At 35.2% G+C, this 22,747-nt stretch overlaps 1 protein-coding gene across 1 annotated transcript in view; it reads right to left on the minus strand.

Annotated features, from left to right (window-relative positions):
* COBLL1 (cordon-bleu WH2 repeat protein like 1) overlaps window positions 1-22,747 on the minus strand; it is a 154,627-nt gene that overhangs the window by 40,596 nt on the left and 91,284 nt on the right. Inside the window, exons 3-8 of the mRNA XM_087434927.1 lie at window positions 22,279-22,467; window positions 7,792-7,993; window positions 5,848-6,076; window positions 4,993-5,031; window positions 625-722; window positions 289-525 (exon numbers count right to left, since the gene is read on the minus strand). Coding sequence (XP_087291053.1) covers window positions 289-525; window positions 625-722; window positions 4,993-5,031; window positions 5,848-6,076; window positions 7,792-7,993; window positions 22,279-22,467 — 994 coding nt within the window. The remainder of the gene's footprint in view (window positions 1-288; window positions 526-624; window positions 723-4,992; window positions 5,032-5,847; window positions 6,077-7,791; window positions 7,994-22,278; window positions 22,468-22,747) is intronic.

The raw sequence follows: 22,747 nt of genomic DNA on the forward strand, positions 1-22,747 counted from the left end.
CTTAATAAAGCAGGACTTTATGGTTTATGGATGATTTATTTGCTTGAATATGAAAGCTACTTAAAATTGACATGTTTATTCTTTACTACATTGCAGAACTATACATATATAGAGAATCTCTTCTCAGTACCAATCTTATTAGTAACTAGTTATTCATCTTATTGTAATATTAGTAATTGTTACTAACCTTATTAGTAGTCTATGTGCAAAAAGACAAGTTAGGTAAGAGGAAAAATAGATGGTTCCCAGCCCCATCCTAAAAACACAAAACAAAACCAAGTTACGCACCTTATCTGTTTCATCCACACTCATGGATTTCACTACGCAAGAAGCTGGCCTCTCCTGCATGTGAGCAAGGTCCTGGGGGACACTCTGAGACCCCGACATGGGAGGCAATGGAGCCCGCCTCTTCTTTGGTGCATCCGATGGCAGGGTGTTTGAAATATAAGGTTTGGAAACGGTATTGGACCTCATAAAAGTTGGGCGATGCTTACTTACTAGGGGAGTTGCAGGGGCACTTGCAGTCTAATAAAGAATAAAAAGGCAAAATCTATATGTAATTTCAGGATAAAAAGCACATGCAATTTAAAAAAGATTAGAAAAATCTGATAAGAAAATACTTACTTGCTCCCGCTTTTTCTTACTGCGTTGAAAAAAGCTGAAAAACCCTTTATTTTCTTTCTCCTTCATAATGTCTAGGTTTTGTGATATTTGGCAGGACTCTAAAATAGAAGAAAAGCACCTTAATTTTGTATACAGAATTCTGTGTTCACCTTCAAGTTTTCCCTCACTTACTTTCCCTTGAAAAACTTTTCTAATGATAAAAGCTACTAATTATGGTCTACTATGAACCATGCACTCTGCGAGGCACCTTATATCTTATTTAATTCTTGAAGCAACAAGTAAATTTAGTATTATTGTTTCTATTTCACAGAATAGGAAACTAAAATACATACTTGAGGCCAACAATCAGGAAATGACAGAGCTAGGACATAAACTCATTTCTTTGTGACTCAGAGTCTGTGTTCTATACACAATTACCAACATTTCAGAAGTAAAAAGACACTTCAAATTAAACAATTCAAAGTTGCTGTCATATAGTTTGTCCCATTGTTTATTTTGAATTATAATTTTGTCTCAGAGCCAAACTATCATGAAATATTTTATTCTCCAAAACATGAGTTATTATAATTACTTAGTACTTTGTTAAATGTTTTATAAATGTTATTTCTTTAATCCAGTGGTTCTCAGCTGGGTGTGATTTTACCTCCTCACCCCTCAGAGGACATTTGAAATGTCTGGGACAATTTTGGTGGTCACAACTGGACGCAGTATGGGGAGAGTACGTTGCTGGCATCCACTGGGTAGAGGCCAGTGATTTTGCTAAACATACTACAATGCACAAGACAGCCCCCCAACAAAAAAGAATTATCTGGCCTCAAATTTCAATAATGTTGAAATTAAGAAATCACACTTTAATCAGAATGGCAAATGTCCAGCTCAAGGCTTCATATGTAATATTTCATTTCCAAAAAGTCTCCCCTAATGTCAACTGAAAGGGCCTATAAATAATGATAAATCCAGTAGTGCTGAGCTATGCTGGCCCAGATTGTCTCTAAACACCATTTCCCACTAAAAGGAACCATGATTGCTCAATAATGGTTGATTCTTTGTCAATATCAAGGAATGTATAAGATGAGCCTGGAATATCTAGTCATATCATAGAAAAGGCAAAGTCTACTGGGGCCATTTTAAAAGGACTCAGGAACCAATCTGATATGGTTTCCAGTGGCAAAAGTCAGGACAATTTGGGCGTCATAAGAATAGCTCAATAAATTGAAATATATCACATATGTTTAATTCCTTGCATTCATAGTGATACCAAAATAATACCTCATCCTCACTGTTCACCTTTGTGTACTGGTAGGGAACCACTTCATTGTTTTAAAAAACTGATGAAGGGAAAGAATCACACTTTTATCTTGCCTTTCCTGAATGAATTCTACCTAGGTAGACAAAGAGCTGATGTGGGGAAATTTGCTTTTTTAGAAATATCTCAACAAATAATTAAAGGAATGTTTGCAATAGATTATGACCATTTTTCAACTCTTAATTAACTAAGATATAGGTGATGATTATTGATGGCTAACATCAAAAAACATAACCTGTCATTACATGTCTGCTAATGGAAGTACACAATGCCACCTATGAAGTATTCTTACCAAAAATATCTCACTGAAGTGTGATCAAGTCTCTAGATTTAACAATCAATTTACAGGAAATAGAGAAGATAGAGAAACACACTAAGTGGCACCACAGGATGCAACCAACAACATTGTGAATGTGGGAAAATCTATAAGACAAATGACCTGGTTTCTTCAACAAATAAATAGCAAATTAAAAAAACAAAGTTAGAGAGACAAGGAGTGGGGATCTGTAAATTTAAAAAACATCTCTACAAAGAAACATGTGGGTTTTAAGTTAATCACAATATAATTTCAGTGACATTGGAAACAAAGCACAGTATATCAAAATTTGTGGGATAGAGGTAGAGCAGAACTTAGGGGTAAATGTATAGTCTTAAATAAATTTAAATCTTAAACAACTATCCCTCACTTACGGGTAAATGTGTAGTCTTTTTAGTTAAAAGAAATGTTTAAAAAACTAAATTATGACAAAGTAGGGGTTATTCCAGGACAGCAAAGATAGTTAACACCAATAAATATTATTAATGCAATATGCCTCAATAACATAATAAAGGAGAACTATATTTCACAAAATAAAACTTCATAAATCTGAAGCTTCAAATCTTGAGTAAGCAGTATGCTTTCTGTACAATGAGTTTATTGACAATGCTAACTAATAATAATGAACATATGGACAGCACCTTATGGTTAAAGATTTTTTTACATGCCTAATTTATTTATTAGAACAATTCTGTGAGGCAGGTATCATAAGTTATCATTTTGAGCCCTTTTTCTCAGTTGGGGGATGTAAATAAATGGAAGCAGGTGGTATCACCCCATTACATATCTGAGGACCTAGGTGACCAGAGAGTTTGAATAACTTGCACCAATATAGAGGCATTAAATGGTAGAACTGAAACTAGTATCCATTTAAAAATGATTTGTAATACCTTTGACTTTTTCTTTTCTCCTTTTTTTTTTTTTTTGTAGAAATGCTACTGTTCCAAGTTAAAACAGAATCCTCCACTAATTGAATACAGATATACAATTAAGTTTAGCTGGAATAGTAGATGGAAAATTCACATGGTGGTGCAGTGCAATAAATATAACCAGAGTATTTCATATAGTTATTTTTGGTAAAGCAATTTCCAGGCACCCAGTCATCTTACACACTAGTTCACCCTAAGTCTTCACTTAAAGCTCGATGTCAGGGATCACTGCAAGTGGGAGTTAAACACGAAGACAAACAAGGGCTTGAGTTTACTTAGAAAGCAACTCAACTACTGTAGTTTCCTGTTTCCAGAATAGAGGCTATAAGTAATGCATGCAAAGTTCTAAGCCTTCTGATAATATCAGACAAAATTAGGAGGCAGGGGCATTTACAGCAATTGGATTGACTTTGTAGATTCTGACACAGTCAAAGGAGCTTTCTTAATTTTCCTATTCCAATCTCTTAAGGTTAGGTTCATAACATTTAATATTCTGAATAAACTACACTTACTTTTTTGGCGAGAAGGGATATTAGAAATCAATGCATTCATCACCTTCAAAATGAGATCAACAAGATTATGGAATTTGCTTTGGGTTATATATGTAGAGAGTGGCAAAGTTAGGAGCAAAAGCCAGTACAAGTAACAGAATGCTGTTACTGGAAAGAGCCACAGAGACCACTTTTTCCAATCTCTTTACTATAGAAGTGAAGGTGAGATCTAGACGGATAAAGCTATTTGCCCTATCAGCTTGCCAAATGAGCTTGACAGCTAATATAGTCTCAGAATTAAACTGCCTGTCTTCTGATTATTAGCCAGTATAAACTTTATGACCATAAGAATTTCCAACTCCTTTGATTAGACTAGTCCTCATGATAGCCACCAATAATAAATAAACACACTATTACTTATATGGGCTTAAATCTTGTAACAGAGAGGCTCATTGCGCTATGGGAAAATTGGAAGTGGTGAAGAAAGAAGATTCCAATAACACATAACATGTACAGTTTATTAAACTTTTTTTAATAGGGTGGTAATTATTACAGTAATCAGTTGTCTGAGCCTATCCTTTTTAAATGGTAGGAAAAGACTCCAGACTTTAATATTATTGGCTAATTTTTAATAAAGTTTTCCTCTATGAAAGCAATATATTCCCACTGTAAAATTCTGTAATATAAAGAAAAGAAGAACAAAAAAAGTCACTCATAGCCCTCTACCCAAAGGTAACCACTATTAAAATTTTTTATATATTTCCTTTCAGACAATTCATGTAAAAGTTTTTTTTTACACACTGTATTAAACACACTTAAAGGCTTTAATAGCTAATTTTAGCATTAGCATTTTCCATCTTATTACAAAATATTCACAATTTAATGGCTGCAAAAATTTCCTATGATTATTCTTGATATACCTTGATATACTTTGATTATTCTGAATAATTGTTCAATGGAAAGAATCTGAGATCCTTCCATGATACCACCAAACTGTCAGCACTTGTATCCAATAAAGATCCTAGCAAAATCATTTTTTCTTGTCTGAGAGTTAAAAATATGTTTCACACATTCTTAGAATGATGTTAATTTTTAAACAATTACTGAAACATAATTATGGTATTAAATTGAGAAGTCAAGGAGGGGCCATATAAATTATTTTTCAGGAAATAAAAACCAAAGAGCCCTCTAGGTTAAAATCTCTTACAGAATGTACACCTTAGTAATGTTAAGAAAACAGGTAAAATTAGAAGCTTATTTTCAATTTACCCAACAGAAATAGAGATTTCATGTTATAACTTGTTTCTACTGATTCATATGTCTTACCTTGTAAAGATGACTTATTGAAGGCAGTAACAGAAGTGGCTACAGAAGGAGGGGGTAAAAGAGGGTAAATTGACTGTAAAGATGATGTTTGTTCAAGTATAAAACATCATTGAGTTGAAATAGTCATCTATGGATCATATAAAGCCACAACTTTAGGATAAAGTTTGAAGCTGTCTATGCACAGAGGAGGTAAGTAATCATCCTTCACTAAACTTTTATTTCTCCTAATAAAACAAATTCGTGTTGAATAAATAAGCTTGCATTTATCTATTAGACATCATAGAAATCAATATTATCTAAGATCTCCAAATTTTAATACATTATTTCTGTAGGTTAATACTGCAAGCTATTTCTATTTAGAAAATTTGGGAATTTGACTGACTCATTTTATACTCCAGTTGATTTTGGGTGCTGAACTCAGAAAAAAAATTGTCAAGAAACTTCCAAATCTGAATGATAATTAAGACTCAGAAAAAAACCATAGTGAGTCTACGGTAATTCACATTTAACAAGAACAAAGAATTTACATGTAAATTTTTATTTTCTGTTTAAATCTTAAAGCCACAAATAATTAAGCTAAATTCCACCAAAAAATATTCATGGGTAGATGGAAAAGTGTAAAATGTGGATGATAGCTAAGAAAGACAAGTTTTTATTCCAATTTAAATAACAAAAATCAAGTTAAATTTTATTACATTTAGTTTTCTCTTCTTATTCCCAATGGCATGTATTGACTTTTAGGTATAGGATCCATTAACTTGCCATTATGAACTTGAGAAAACCTATACATAAACACAATACACATACATACACATATATGCACATCTTGTCAATTAATAAAACAAAAAGTCTTACCTCTGCTGACATCCATGGCATATAATTCTCTTAGTCCCAGGTCATTAAGAGATTTTGTCATATCGAGGGGCTCCTGAGATTGATAATCCTTCAACAACAGTGTATGTAACGGATCAAACTCGCATTTGCTGCATATAATGGGGGCAAGATCTTGAAGTGGTGCATGTGGGCTAACTCGCACTATCGTCTTCTGTGTTTTCTTAAAATTGATCACTACTCTCACAGTTTTCTGAAACACAGATTAGAGCCATAGTTATACCCTAATTCATTTACTGAAACAAACTTTCTACAGTGATGTCTAGAATAATGAGATAATCTACAATTATATATTCACACAATAAACAGTATTTTTCTGTTTTGGTGTAAAATTCTCTTTTGGATTAATGTTATTTCCTAAATCCAAAGCAGATTCTTGGAAACTTTTTGCTTATTATATAATTTAGGTTAAATTCACTACCCTTGTACAGTAAAGTATTAAGTAGGTTTAATTTCAACAGGGAACACAAAAGCCTCATCTAGTACTATTGATATTTTTGTTTTGTTTCCTAAAATTTACTTTAAAATTAGCAAACATACATAATAATACAGAATTATACATGTTTTAGTCTACCCTTGAGTTGAGGAATATTTATCTTTCTATTGGTTTGTGAGTAGTTTCAATGAAAAAAGGGGTATCTTGGTTAAAATATAAAATTTTTATGCTTCTCTATACTGGAAATAAGATAATCCATATAAAGAGCACAGCACAGTATCAGGCACATAGTACGTTATCAATAAATAAACATTAACTATTGTGACTACCTATTGTTGTCACTATTATTACTACTTTGGCTAATTTTCATATATCATTAAAGAATATTAAAATATTCCTTATTTAGATATCTAACAATACTAATTCAAAATTATTGAGAAGATTTTAAACATCATTTTAGTGTAATTGAATTAAATCCTGTACATAAACGTAACTTAGAAACATGTGACCAAGCTAAATAAAATCTACAGTTTGCAGATCCTCAAAGCTTAACGTGTATTTGTTAAACTAAAATACCATGTATAATCCCATGCTAAAGCATAAATAATATGATGTCCATTTAGATACACAGCATATGTATCTACATAGAAAACAGCCCAATATGCGAATATTTAACATTCACATTTTATAGAAAACAATGTTTTAATACTATAAAAAATTAACTTTTTAATAAAAAGCTTCATAATATGAATAAAATGTGAGAATATATGTACTCATCATATGTAAATAGACTATTAATTTAATACATAGATTATTAATATACAGATAATATTTAGTATATATAACTTGATATATTTTATGAAGTTAAAAAAAGGTTGATGTTCCTAATGAAAGAGTATTCTTGAAACTCATAAAGTTCTACCCCTATTGCTTATAGAAACAGAACAATTTTATAAAGAATTGCTATTACAATCATTGTGATTAAAATTTTTTGCTTAAAATTCATATATTAAAGAAAACTGAGTCATTGTGTAGCTCAAATTAACAATAATTTAGAAGTTAATAAATTATAACCACCACTTACCAAGTACAGAGAAGCCAAAAAATTATCTTAATAAATAAGTGAATTTTCATTAAAAGATTCTAAAACCTTCCTTTAAATATAAACTACTTTTTAAAAGAGTGGCTTAAAATACAAATCACTCATAACTGTCAGATTCTGATATGGTCATATATAGATCACTTTAGAGCATCCAAAATCTTAAGTATTCCCAAATTCTAGTTAATCCAAAGATCAATAACCAGATGAAGTCTAAACAAAGTGGCCTAGGAAAACATGATAGCCACGTTCACATCAAATTTAACCAGGAAAGCCAATTTTTACTTCATTTATAACAAGCTGCAGATAATGACTGAAAAATTAACTTAGTATTTTAGCCACAAGACATTAAAATCTACAGTGAAATTCTTACCTCTGGTATTAAAAGTGTAGGTTTTTTCTTATCCAAAATTTTTGGCTTTAAAATTACTTTCTCCACCTCCAACATTCCTATTGGTGTGTTCGGTTTAAATTTAATGGGGTCCTTTTCAGCTGACAGCAAATCAATTGTGTAACTTGATGGATTTAAGTGATACTGTGCACAGAGGAATATCAACAAGTCCATCATAGGTTTACTGTAAAACAAAAGTAATGCTGATCATAAAGGTCCATAAAACAATTTCATTAACTGTTAAAGTTATTGTTTCAAGTATTTTTCTTAGGGATCTCTTGTCTTCAGTAGATACAAGGCCATAAAATAGTATTTGTGAAAGCAGCTTAAAAATCTAACTACAACATATTTTTCAGACAAAATTTTAATAATTAAAAAGTTCTGAGTAGTACTCATGAGAGCTTGGATCCTAGTGTTGATTTAATAATTACCTATATTTTATCTGCCAAATTGTCTTCATATTATAATTTTTAGGAGAAGAAGTCCTTTCCTGAGCAGCGACTTAGTTTAGCAGATGCTGCTTCATAATATTATTTTGAATACTAGCAGTCTTTAGCTTATGAATTTGTTATATTCCAAAGTTTTCGTAAGAATAAAAGCATTAAGAACCACCATCGCCCTTTGGGCTTTAGAAAGCATAGTGAGTATTTACATGAGGAAGCCCACAAAATCCTAAAGAAGAGTATAGTACAGATTTCTTAATTCATTCAAACAATAGTTAATATTTTCTAGGCACTGAAGACACAGGACAAGTGTTATGGCATACTTGCCCTCGTAGATCTACGACTCAACTAGACGGACTAGACCAAGTGTTGGCAAACTACCACCTGCAGGTCAAAAGGAGCCTATAGCCTGGTTTTGTAAATAAAGTTTTATTGGAACACAACCATGCTCATTTGTTTACATAATATCTGGAACTGCTTTTGTGTTACAATGTCAGATTTGAGTAGCTGTGACTGAGACTCTATGGCCCACAAAGCCTAACATATTTACTCCCAGGTCCTTGACAGAAATAATTTATGGGCTCTTGTGCTAGACAATAAAAAAGTAACCAAATAAATGTATGAGATAATTTCAAATAGTGATTAAGTGTTAAGTACTAAGGGTAAGACAGAGCCTATTTCTATAGGAAATTGCATGCCCAACTTGAGATTCAGAGACACTTCCCAACTTTCTGCTTCTCTCTCCATAGACTCTAATTGTTGACACAGACTCACGTTTTCATTCACACCAACAACAGAACAATATGGTCTCTGAGTATTGCTTAATTGTCAGCCCTGAAGGAAAGCACACTAAGAAATCTTTTGTATTATGTGCTTTCCTCAAGTGTTTGGTGATCTTAAGCTGTTGGTTCATATTTAAGACTGAGGCGCTAAAACACTGTGTAGACGTCATATTTTCATGGACTGAGGTATAGGTTGATGGGCTTCATTATAGAGTAATCAGGTGGCCAGCTATTTTTTTCCATTGGGAAATACAAATGTCAATAAAAAGCAATTCTCTGATTTTTTTGACTAGAGATACGCACCTGGCTACTGGCTTTCAGGAACTTGACAGGGAAATGAGGCTAGGAATCTCACCAATCAGTATGCTATTTTTAATTTAGTACATCTTTTCACATGCATCTCACCCTCACTCTCCTAAGTGGAGTTCCCAGGTCTGTAGCCTCTCTGATTCATTTTTTCCAGAGAGGCAGTCTCCTGCTGGGGAAGGGTTAGTTGTCTGACACTGCGTGGTCTTGGGGTCAAACAACACTTTATACATACTCTCAAACCATTCCCTGTGTTCAGCCCCCTACCTCATCCTCACCTTCTGTGGCTGTTGCCCATCTTAGGCCACAAGATTGCCTAAACATACCAATCTCAAGAGGTATGTTTCATAATGGTACCCTCACATCTCTTCTCTTCCCCCACATAGAAGAGCACCCCATTATACATATACCAAGAAAAATAAATAAATAAAATACTCTAAGTCCCTTAGTAAAAAAGAAGTTTTCTGAAATATGTTTCAGTCCTCAAAATGTGTTCCCTACATCTTTATTAGATGCTTGCACAATAAAATTTAGGAGTTTTATGTGCTTCTCTTGAGCTATCTGGTATGCTCATACATAAATTTGTGTATAATTGCCCAAATTTTGGCTTTGGATAGTACATATTAAACTCCACCCAGAGGGAGACTAGCTTAATGGTATTATTGAAGTTTATTTTTTTAATAACATAGTATGCCCTAAGAGCAATTTGATGCTACATACCAATTCTAGACTTGGAAGTGTTACCTTCTTTTTCTGATAGTAAATAAAGTTAAGAAGGATTAGGTAATGTCTACATAAATACAATATAATTATAAATACAGTTAAGCTGGAAGAGGAGAGAACTTTCACTGCCAACTGAATGGAGAGCTGTCCACTGTTGTCTATGAATAAATGGTGATATGTTCAGATTGTATTTCTCTTTCTCTCTATATATAAATGTGCCAAGTAATAAATGTAAAAACACTAAAGCTTATACTTCAAACATCTTTTACTTCCTAAATATACAGTTCTTTAGAATCTCTGCCAGAAATACACAAAAGCTAATAAGACAAAAATAATTATTAGTGTAAAGTTTTGTTTTCTTTTTGTTAATCCCAATTTTTGTGCCACCATTTTTCATCCTCTTATGTACAAACATACAAACATTTAAAGAAAAAGGTATTTTCCATTTTTATTTTTTTATTTATTTATTTTTTTGTGAGGAAGATCAGCCCTGAGCTAACATCTGCCAATCCTCCTCTTTTTTTTTTTTTTTTGCTGAGGAAGACTGGCTCTGGGCTAACATCCATGCCCATCTTCCTCCACTTTATATGGGACACCACCACAGCATGGCCTGACAAGCGGTGCATCAGTGCCCACCTGGAATCTGAACTGGCAAACCCCGGGCCGCCACATCAGAGTATGCACACTTGACCACTGGCAAACCCTGGGCCGCCACATCAGAGTACGCACACTTGACCACTTGCGCCACCAGGCCAGCCCCGTTATTTTCCATTTTTAAAAGGTAAGAAAAATTTAGCACTCTGAATGTACACTTATTTAACCCTTCTGATATGCCTTAATGAATTATTGTATTTCTATCTGTTATATTAATTTTCTAATTTAATAAATGGAGTGGATAATGGACCAAGAATATTATAATAATGTCTTATTCCCTCAGTCGACTTGGTCATCTGTAATCTTTGTACACTATACCAGATTTCATGGCAAAAGGTTGCATGCTGACTAGAGCTATATCATGACCTTTGAACTCAACACTGCCTAAATGTTTTCTAATAAAAACGCCTCTTTGAAAGGCAATTAAAAATCATAGAACTTCTTTATGACTTTATTCTCATCTTCTGTAATTCCAGGTTTAATTCTTTATTCAATAATTCCAGAAGCCAATTTTGTCTTGAAAATATTCCTATTCCCAGACAGATAAATGCAACAGACCAGAAAGTTCTGTAACAGACAGAACAGAAATACAGATGGGAATTTAATACTGCATATGATAATGATATTTCAAATTTCTGGGGAGAGAACTGAATTTTCAATAACTGATACTGGAAAAACTGACTAGCGATGTGATGAAAAATACAAGTTATGTATCCACCTTATTTCTTACACTAAAATAAGCTCCAAGTGGATGAGATATAGAAATATGAGGATAAAGCTCTAGGGAAAAGAACAGAATAGAAATCCATCTTTATGTAGTTTACGCTCTAGAGCAGTGCTGTCCAGCAGAGCTTTCTGCAATGACGGAAATTTTCTATATCTCTGTTGTCCTGTACAGTGGCCACACATCACACGCAGCTATTGAGCCATTGAAATACCTTGAGCTAGCCAACTAACTAACAGAATTTTCTTTTCGTTTCATTTCAACTCAATTCAAGTAGCCACATGTGGTGAGTGGCCACTGTATTGGGCAGAGTAGTTCTAGTGCATTGGTTCTCAAAGTGTGATTCATGGACCAGCAGCATCAGTATTGCTGAGAACTTGTTAGGAAGGCAAATTGTCAAGTCTCAGCCCAGATTATTGAATCAGAAACTCTGAGAGTGAAGCACAGCAATACGTGCTTTGACCAGCACTCTTCCTGATTCTGATGCACACTACAGTTTTCAAACTAGTGATCTAGAGAGAAGAGGATAAACAAACAAGTAAAATATATAGTCTATCAGATAATGATAAATGCCATATGAAAAACAAGATAAGGAAGGAGGTTAGGAAATGTCCTAACTGAAAAAATGACATTAGACTAGAGACCTGAATGGAATGGGACATCTGGGGAAAGAGCATTCCAGGCAGAGTTGTCATGTGCAAAGGCTCTGAGGTAGGAGTGTGCTCCATGTGTTTAAGGAAAAACAGAAACCAGTCCTCTAGGGTTAGAACAGTAAGCATGAAATCAGAGTGACTATCTTACAGAGCTTAAAGATCTGGTGAAGACTTGGGGTTTTATTGAGTGAGATAGAAAATCACTGAAGAGTTCTGAGGAGTGATGCGATCTACTTTACATTTTAAAAGGATTATGTTCTGATGGTTGTGTTCAGAATAGCCCAGGGGAGCAGTTACAAAGCTATTGCAAAAATTTAGGTGTGAGATGGTGGTGACTTAGACTGGTCAGATTCCAGATCTATTCTGTAAGGAGTTGATAAGAGTAAAGGCAGTGCAAGAAGAAAAGGGTAAGACACGAGAGACAGAAAGAGGAGCCAGCCAGTGGACAGAGGCCAGGATTGCAGGGACACTGCAAAGTGGCAAGATCGCTGAAAGGACCCAACAGGAGGCCTCAAATGCTAATTTAAATTATTTGCTATGTGATATGCTTACTAACCTCTCCCTGGTGACCCACAAACCATCACCAAAGTCCTAGTAGCTTTGGGAGAGGTTAAATCAATTTCAGAAGGTAGAGACTGAAAAAGAAGAATCCAAAAATAAGGGGACTGGGCCTGTGGCCTAGTGGTTAAGTTTGGCGCACTCCACTTCAGTGGCCCAGGTTTAGTTCCTGGGCGCAGACCTACACCACTCATCAGCGGCCGTGCTGTGGTGGCAGCTCACATACAAAATAAAGGAAGATTGGCATGGCTGTTAGCTCAGGGCCAATTTTCCTCAGCAAAAAGAGAAGGATTGGAAACAGATGTTAGCTCAGGGCCAATCTTCCTCAGCAAAAAAAAAAAAAAAAAAGAATCCCCAAATAAGATATCAAGTCAGAGCCAGAGGTGGCTCCAAGAACACAAACCCTTGGGAATTTATAATAATATTATAAAGGGTATTGAACTTTCCACAAGGTGGGGTTCAGGTCAATCTTATCTAGACCTTAAGGAGCAGAGTGACCTCAAGATGGTATCTGGGTTCCATCTCTACCTAGATATGAACTCCTCTCTGGCAGGACCACCTCTTAGCAATCTTTACTCCCAGAACCTAATACAATGTCAGGCACATAGTGAGGTCAATGTCATTGAATGAGGAATTTATAGGAACCAGCCACTATTTATCTCGAGGTAATTCTGCTTAAATATCCATGAGCTCAAACACATAGCAGACAATATACAACTGAGATCTCTGTATAGTATGTGACGCGTGAAAAGGCAAAGTTGTTGAAAGGAGATTCACAGGCTTTAAAAACATATAAGTGTGAAAGCTATTTTTTTTTTAATTAACAAATTTGACTAGTAGCCTTGTTGTGTCTAAAGCCATGACATCTTTACACAGAGGTGGGATTTAAGCATTAAGTTGGGCTAAGACTTTTTCCAAAAACAGCCTCAGACCAGTTCCAATGCTTGAAGTATTTAATTGAAACCTCAGCCATTGGCACTAAAAGCACAGAAGAGATGACTCTGACCTAGACGACTTTGAGGGTGGGAATTACCCTCATTATGTCTAGCTCTACCATAAAGGAGCCATAACCCTATAAAAGTAGGACATTAACTTTTAAGCAGGCCCTGCATCCATTGGGGCTGCTGTGGGGATATCTAGCCACAGAGTGCACCCAAAGAAAATGAAATCATCTCTTGAGTATAGTTGTTCAGAATTATCCACCTGGATGCCAAATTACTACAACCAAAGACCACCATTTTGGTTTGAGGGTAATTATCAGAGTTGATGCACCAAACAGCAGTTGGCTAACAGGTTCAACCACGGGATCACCACAGGAAGGATGCTTGTTTTCTTGTTTGCTAAGGTAGGAGCACATGCCAGCAGTCCACCTGAAACCTGAGTCAAGTGATTAAAAGTTGAAAAGGATTGGCTGAACTTGAGCATCACTTCCTCATTCAAGTAAGGCACAGTCTCTTCCTCCTCTATACCACCAAGTCACTTTGAATTTTGGGTTTATTATATTACTTAACAGAGTCTGCTTTGTACTAATACTATTTACATATTTTTTTCTCTTGTAAAATAATGATTTCCTGGAGGGCAGATTTTTTTTTAAGACTCTTTAAAAACTCTTCTTTGAAATGAAGATCCCTATGAGATTTCCCACTTCCATTTAGAAATAAATAACAATCCCGTATATTAATTTCATATCTGTTACCTCATTTGATCTCACAACCACCACAAAAGCTACTCCCATTTTATGGACGAAAAAATTGAGATTAGAGAAGTTACATGAGCAGATTATGAAGAGCATCTATATAATTAGGGAACAGTGAGGATTAGAATGTCCTGACTCTTAATCCAGCTACATTTAGCTTTATGACACCATAAATCAGGCTTCAGGATGGGGTGGATGGTTTGCAAAAGGCTATCTGCTGCAGTTTTACTTCATGGATTAATGACATCATTAAATCACCCCCTAAATCCTCTGGTGACCCTTTCTGCATTCATGACGTATATTAGGCGTAATCTTGTCTTAGTTTTGCTAGCTGATAGATAATGCAAGACTTTCATTTTTGTGTTTTAAAAATCCAAATGGGTATCAAAAATGAAAATCATAGTTCCCCAAAGAGCTCTCAGATCAGCAAGGAGTCCAACAACTGCCTTGGTGAATTTCCAAACTCTGAAGGTGCTTAAACAAAGTCACTTACCAATAGGGTGGCTATGTAATTTATCATCCAACCTGGGACACCTGAGAGTGAAAGGGGGCATTATTAGTAATTACTCTGGGATAACAGGTTCAAATAGGGACTGTCATAGGAAAATGAGGATGCATGATGATAAGTACTTATTAGGAGTAGATGAGTTTCAAGCATCTGAGAAGGGGCTGAACTCTACAAATAAGAGTCTTCCTTATTATGATTCTTTAAATCTCTCCTAGTATCTAATAAAGTATTTTACCCATTTTCAACACAGCCTCAAAACTGAGCTGAGTTGAATTGGTTCCAGCTGTCCCTTACAAATGCACACTAACAACTCAATTAGACCAATGATAGTATGGGAATTTTTAGAACATTCCTATTGTTACTGATGTCTATTTATCGTATGCTAACCCACCTAGTTCAGTAATGAGTTCAGAAATGAAGCAATACTCTCTTAACTACACCTGTGTGCATGAAATGAAGTGGATCAGGTACATAAAACAAACATAATCTCAAAGTCAAGAACGTTTATTGAATTATGCTATAAGAAACATTTTGAAGAAAGTAACACAAAATAAAGATTTGAAGACAATAGATCAGATCAGTATTAAATGGACAAAAGTTCTTATATCAAATACTGAAAACAGGTATTTCTAAAAGTAGAAAAAAAATTGAAATTCACCACTTTAGACTAAACTCTACCTAGTCATTTATCTTGGATGTTATATTCAGAGATAATTATAATTACATTCATAAAAACTGTGATTAAAGAATATACCAATTAAACATACATACACATCCTTTATAAAAACAGAAATACTACAAATATATCTCACTGCAATTGGGGCAATTCAAATATGGACAAAGTATATGATAAAATTTTATTGACAAGAAAGTTAGAAATCATTGACTGAAAAAAAAGGCAGGTAACAGATAGCATGTGCAATATGACGCCATATTGGTAAAAAACAAAAAAAGTGCCTATATAAATATATGTGTGTATATATATTTGTGTGTGTGTGTCTAGGCATACGTGTAGATATGAATAAAAGGCTATATACCACAATGTTAATAGTTGTAATCTGCCTGCTTAATAATGACATGGTGCTTAAAATTTTTTTAGGCTTATCTGTATTTTCCTACTTTCTATAATACTCAACTATTGCATTTGTGGTCACAAAAAATTAAAAATAAAATTAACAAGGGTCATTGTTACAAAGCGAAGATGCCAGGAAAGTAAAGAGAAGAGGGTGGCCCTCCTAGAACTACACTCAGAGGGCATTTGTGAGCATTCTGTCACCCTTTCCCAACCAGGAGAGCAATCAGCCAACAGAGGCTTATGTGCTCCCTGGCTCAGGGCTGTGGAGGGCAGTCCGAGAGCCTAGATTACAAGATTCTTCACTCCCAAGTGAAAAAATTCAGCCAGCACTTAAATACACTTAACAGTTAAAATTCCAACTTTTACTTTAAGCAGCTACAATTGAATAAGTATCTAAACCAAAATTTAAGCATTTTTATGGAGTTCAACATGATTTGTGCCACGCAATAGATTTTTAGTAGTGTGTTTTTGAAACCTCTTAGCCTATTTATTATATAATATGTTTACCACACATTTGTCATTTGATATTTTTCAATAAATATAAGTATGAAAGGAAATTTTGAAACTCTTCGAGATCTATACTGTTGTGTTAGTTTTTTTTTAAACAAAATTGACCCACATCAATCCAGTATTATCTTGTCATTTTTCATAGCCTCCTTTTTTCCAATAGGTGGCACTGTAGTCCATGTAAAATGCTCCTAAGCCAGTAATCTGACCCACCCAGTGCCAGTCAATGCTGTGGGCTTACTCTCAACTCTGCTATCCACTGTGCTACTGGACAGGCCAATCAGGCCACAAACCATGTACAACATGTCTCTGGGTCATTTTACAGGCAAAGGCCAGAGAGTTGGATGACTTGCTTGAGATCACACAGCAAGATATGGAATCAACTCAAGGGCCTGGGATTTCTAACTTCAAGTTCTCTGCTTTCTTTATTTGTGTTTCCATTCATGCCATTCTCAGATTTGCTCAAATCAAAACAAATTCCTATTTATGGTATGGGCATAAAAGAGAGCAATATCTTCCTCTGTTTAAACGGTATTAATTCCATTCTTCCCTTTTGTGGGAGAGAGTGCACTAGTAGAGCCATAGAATGCTCTCCCCATAGGCTAACAAACAGGATTAATGTCAACTTTTTATCAAATTTCCCAAATGAAAAGTGCTTTTAAAGTGTCCCAGAGAGAGAGAAAAGAGGAAAAAGGAAAGAACACTTATTCAGTGTGGAATCATTACATACTGGGCTACACGGTAAGGACCTGATGTGATGTACAAATGAACCCACATATTTCCTTATTCTCTGTAATGTCTGCAACGGTTTAGCCTATAAGCTCATTTTCATTAAAAATTAACTTTTCCCAAGTACTGGTAGATACCACCACTTATGCCGTTGTGTAGTGTGGCATTTTCTGAGGAGGACAGCCTCTAGGCAGCTTGTCTGTAACAGCAGTAACCATTAATGCTCACTTTTAGTAAGGCACAGAGCTGCTGTGTCTAGTGACAAAGGTCATTTGCTCTACCAGCACACACATATATACATAAATATATATAAACACACACACACACATCTATATACATACACATATCTATACCTGTACCTATACTACAGCATACTACTATATGTTATATATAAATAAAATATTTTCATTGCTCCTTCCTGAAATCCAATCATCCATGATATCTGGATACACAGAAATGCTCAAGAGTTTTCAGGCTGGCCCTGCAAAGGTTCACAAAGGCAAGATGGCAGACACAGGGTGACTTTCAGTCATTAAAGAGGCAGTATCACTAAGCTCTGCTACCAAAAGATTGTTAAGCCAGCAGAAGGCTACCAACCTAATTCAGGATAGCAAGTTTTTAGTTTTCCCTTGAGCATAAAGTCTATTACCACCTCCAACCTTATTGTATTCCCTAATCTAAATAAGCTATTTGGTGAAAAATCAATGTACAACAAGTGCGTTCTTCTGAAGATAGTGCTGTGTGTTCACATTCTTGCAAATGGAACATTCTGAGCATACCTCTGCATGAGTGGTATAAGAAGACAGAGAGGAGCTTTCTAAAAATCTCCAAGAACACATTTTGAGAAAAAAAAAAAATTTGTGAAAAGTTAAATGAAGCATATGATAAGTTTTCTAAATATTTATTTCAGTCTAATATTGATATTATTCTTCAAAGGAAATGCATATAAATAATACTATCAAAATAAATATATTTATATTGGAATATGATTTATATTGGAATATAATTATAAAGGAATATTTAGACAAATTAAGAAATGATGGTCTCAAAAAATATTAGGGACCCTTCACAGTGACGTACGGAACTCTGATTTAAGAAAACCTTATGCGGGCCGGCCCCGTGGCTTGGTGGTTAAGTGAGCGCGCTCCACTGCTGGCGACCCAGGTTCGGATCCCGGGCTCGCACCGACGCGCTGCTTCTCCGGCCATGCTGAGGCCGCGTCCCACATACAGCAACTAGAAGGATGTGCAGCTATGACATACAACTATCTACTGGGGCTTTGGGGGGAAAAAATAAATAAAAAAAATAAAATCTTTAAAAAAAAATAAAAAAAAAAAAAAAAAAAGAAAACCTTATGCACTTAAACTTATTTAAAATTACTCTTCCCCAGGCCCCCACCAAATTCCTGCATCATTTTGTTGAAAGCTTTCTATTCCATTTGTAGTAACAATGCCATGAAGCAATTTAAGTTATCTGTCACAGGTCTTCACGTTAGATAGCTAACATTTTTCAGAAATAGAATATATTTTCAGAAACAGAACTTCTGAACATTTTTGCTGTTGTTGTTATTGTTAAACATTATTTTCTATTTTAAACAATGGGCCAGCAGTAGCTGCAGCATTCAATATATCCCAAATCACACTTGTAAGATTTCCTGAATCACACTCTAAAAGATCTAGAATCATTCCTAAGCTATCCAGAATCACACTCCTAAGATATTCAGTCACACAACCACTTTTAATCATAAACGCTTAACATAAAAAAGTTAGTCATAGCGTCTACAACATGACTCATTCCTGAATAAAACTATTAGGAACAAAGTCTTTACATCAAACTCCCTACTAAAAACACTGATATGAAACAAATTCTACCCTCAGAAGAATTTTTCAGCCCTAAACAAAATTTAAAAAGCAATCAGAATTTGAGGCCTCTGCATTCTGCTCATTCTTGCCTTGTTCTCCACCTGGAGAAAATATCTTTATTCAAAAGATCCTGAGGGCGGGCCCGTGGCTTGGCGGTTAAGTGCGTGCGCTCCGCTGCTGGCGGCCCGGGTTCGGATCCCGGGCGCGCACCGAGGCACTGCTTCTCTGGCCATGCTGAGGCCGAGTCCCACATACAGCAACTAGAAGGATGTGCAGCTATGACATACAACTATCTACTGGGGCTTTGGGGGGGAAAAATAAATAAATAAAATCTTTAAAAGATCCTGGGAAAGCAACTAGGGCCCATCCAAATGCCTCTTCAAAGCACCCCATTTAAGTTGCTACCTCCTTCTACATACAAGGGTTTAGGGAGACTTGAATGAATTTATTAAATGCCTACCACATTGCAAGAAACTGTGCTAAACACTATGAAGAAAAGTAATGATGCCCACATGGATCTGGTGGTTTATTCAAGAAGATAAGATATACGCATAAATTATAGCATAGAACATATACCACATGATAACCATCAATGGTATCAAGTGTCAGAAGAGTTTGGAAAGCTTAAGATATTCAAAGGCGAGTATTGAAGGAAAAGTCTACTTAATTTTGGAGGTGAAGAAAATAAGATGTCCCAATCTCCAGGCCTGGTAGTTTGGACTTCCCTAATTTGGTATTGAATTGCTGTTCCTGCAGTCTTTTATCAAGGCAGTGCCACAAACAGAGGGTGTTTCAGTCAGATTAATCCGAGGGTGGAGGGTAAATGGAGACAGCCCAGGGATAAGGAAAGCAGTTCTCAATAGAAAATGGAGGAAGCCCATATGTGCCAGGCACTGATAGTATTTTATATAATCCTAACAACAATTCAGTTATAAAACATTTTTATAGATAAGAGAAATGAGGTAATTCAACAACAGTTGGTGGCCCAAAAGCAAAAAGCTGATTGATGAAAAATTACTCAGGTTTAGGGACCTGGCAGGCAAACATGCTGGGAGGTCAGAAGGGTGAGGAAAAATCTAGGGTCCCTGTAAATAAGAATGTAGTAGAAATGACTGATGCAGAATCCCAGTTAAACACGAAGAAAAATGCAGCAACCTGAAGAGCAGTCATAAAGTAGACTTAAGAAGGAGGATGAAGAACAAATCCAATTAAGAAAGAGAAAGTGGGTAAGCTGGATGTCAAAAAGGTTGTGTTCAAAGAGGGAACCCTAACACCTCAGGAATGGAACAGCTTTAAAGTGATGAGACACAACCATCCTGGTAGACAGGGGAAGTAGACTCTGGATGTAGGTTCCCAGAGTTAAGGAAAGAGAAGAAAAGTTAGCTGAGGGTAGCATGTGGAAAAGTCTAAAATAATTATGATGGGGGACAGGATAGACAGGAAAACCGAGATTCTAATGCTGAAGTCATTAAAGTTAAGAAAAAAAAAATCTAGGGGCCAGTCCAGTGGTGTAGTGGTTAAGTTCGAGCACTCTGCTTTGGCGGCCCGGGGTTCGTGGGTTCGGATCCCAGGCGTGGACCTACGCACAGTTAAAAAATAAGCCATGCTGTGGCAGGCATCTGACATATAAAAAGTGGAGGAAGATGGGCACGGATGTTAGCCCAGAGCCAATCTTCCTCAGCAAAAAGAGAAGGATTGGCAACAGATGTCAGCTCAGGGTTAATCTTCCTCACCAAAAAAAAAAAAAAAAAAAAAAATCTAAAGCACTCAGAAGGCTGAAAGCAGAGAAGACGGCAGTGTAGAGAGATGACTGGTACGTCCAAGAAGAAATTTTGAAGAGTACTGATAATGAAACCACTGTCACCTGTCAGCATCAGGGAAGAACTAGGAAAAATGAGGCAGTTTTTTTTTTTTGTAACTTACTTTGAATTCAGGGAAAATTAAAGGAATTGCCTTTATTACCCTCAGCCACATCTATTATCGTTATTATTTTAAAACCAGGGTAATGGTGTTATTTCAAGGATTGAAGATGATGACTTACAAGACGCCTTCCTCATCAAGCAGAGGAAGAACCCAGGTGATTACCTGCCTCTTATGTAAAAAGACCCCAAGGACAGTCACAGGTTTTTCAACCTCATAAATATGCTGCAAGGTGTGATCTCCAAAACTACTTTCAATACAAAACAAATGGCAAAACACAACTTACTTACATTCAATGAGAATTTAATACACAATACTATGTATTGTTTGCTAACGCTGAGCTTTTCTATTTTCATGTACTTTCAATAATTTGTAAAGGTACACATAATCTTGATGATAAATCTTATGATTAAGATTATCTTGAATGAGGTCCCTCTAGATAAAACCTCATTGTAAGAATGCAATATCCAATATGTTGCTTACTTATTCTTTTTTTCTACACACACACACACACACACACACACACACACACATGTACACACACAGAGACTATACTAAAGTCAAAACAGCCTAGATTTCTACAACAGGACTCCTGATAACAAACCGGCAGTTGAAGGTGAAAGGTGGAAAAGGACCAAGTACACAACTCCTGTAACTTTCCACTTCAAAATGAAATGGAAAATTACACTTGGCTTTATTCCATTTTTCTAATTTCTACGCGATTAAAAATAAGTCTCCTAAATCACTACTTCACTTCTGAGTTCAAGTTTAATTTTACATTTCTATTAAACTTATCCATATTTTTAATAAATTAATTAAATCGTTTAATGAAATTAAAAATCCTGGTAGTTTTACCGATAGATTTATCTGTTTTGACAAATAATAGAGTATTCGATTTTAAGAGTAGTTAGTAACTTCTGCAAAATCAAATTCAGAGAAGCAGCTTAAAAGGGAAAGAATAATTTGGAGAGGAAGGGAAAGGGTTTTCTTATAGGTCATTGACTTGCTTTGTAAGTTTGTCTTACAAAATCAATGTAACTGATAACCATTTTTCTGGGAAAGGCTATTTTTAAAAAACTCATTAAATGACTAACAAAACATAAAATAGTTCTAAATTTCAAGAGTCACTTGACAGCGGGTGTGGAATTCACAGCATCAATACTAAAACATTGTCAGAAAAATGTTAATACTTTTTAGCATTTTTTTAATAGATAACTAAGTGATAAATGAAGTATTTTGTCAAAGAAAAAAATCAAGAAGTACACAACAGAGGGTTTCAATGACAGAAGAAGAAAAGGAAATCCTGGTATTTCATTCGCCCCATCATACCTGCCATGAACAGTAGTAGATTTGATAACATCCCCAGGAAGGACCACTGAGAGTTCAATGTCTTTATCTATCATGTTTTCCTTCTGTTCCATGATAAAAGCAGAGGATTCTACAGAATCATCAACTGAAGAGGCATCAAGGTATTTGGTCTCAGCTGGAGGAAGTGGTGCCTTGGCTTTTGGTTTTTTCCTAAAATAAAAACAAAACACAGAAAATAAAACATATGTATTTTAAAAGTAACTTTTGAGTAAGATCAAATTTAATAAAAACACAAAATGTGTGTATATATGATTTTCACATCTAGAAAAAAAAATGCACCAAAATGTTAACTGTTAGTATACTAGGGATGATAGAATTGAGGATTTTGGTTTTTTTTCCTTTCTTAATTGCATTTTTGTTTGTTTGTTTTTGACAGTATGCCTATATTACTTGGTAATAAAAAGAAACATGATAAAGAGATTTGATATTC

This window comes from Ceratotherium simum, chromosome 9 (assembly GCF_057802395.1).
Source record: "Ceratotherium simum simum isolate JZ-2026a chromosome 9, ASM5780239v1, whole genome shotgun sequence".
NCBI lineage: Eukaryota > Metazoa > Chordata > Mammalia > Perissodactyla > Rhinocerotidae > Ceratotherium > Ceratotherium simum.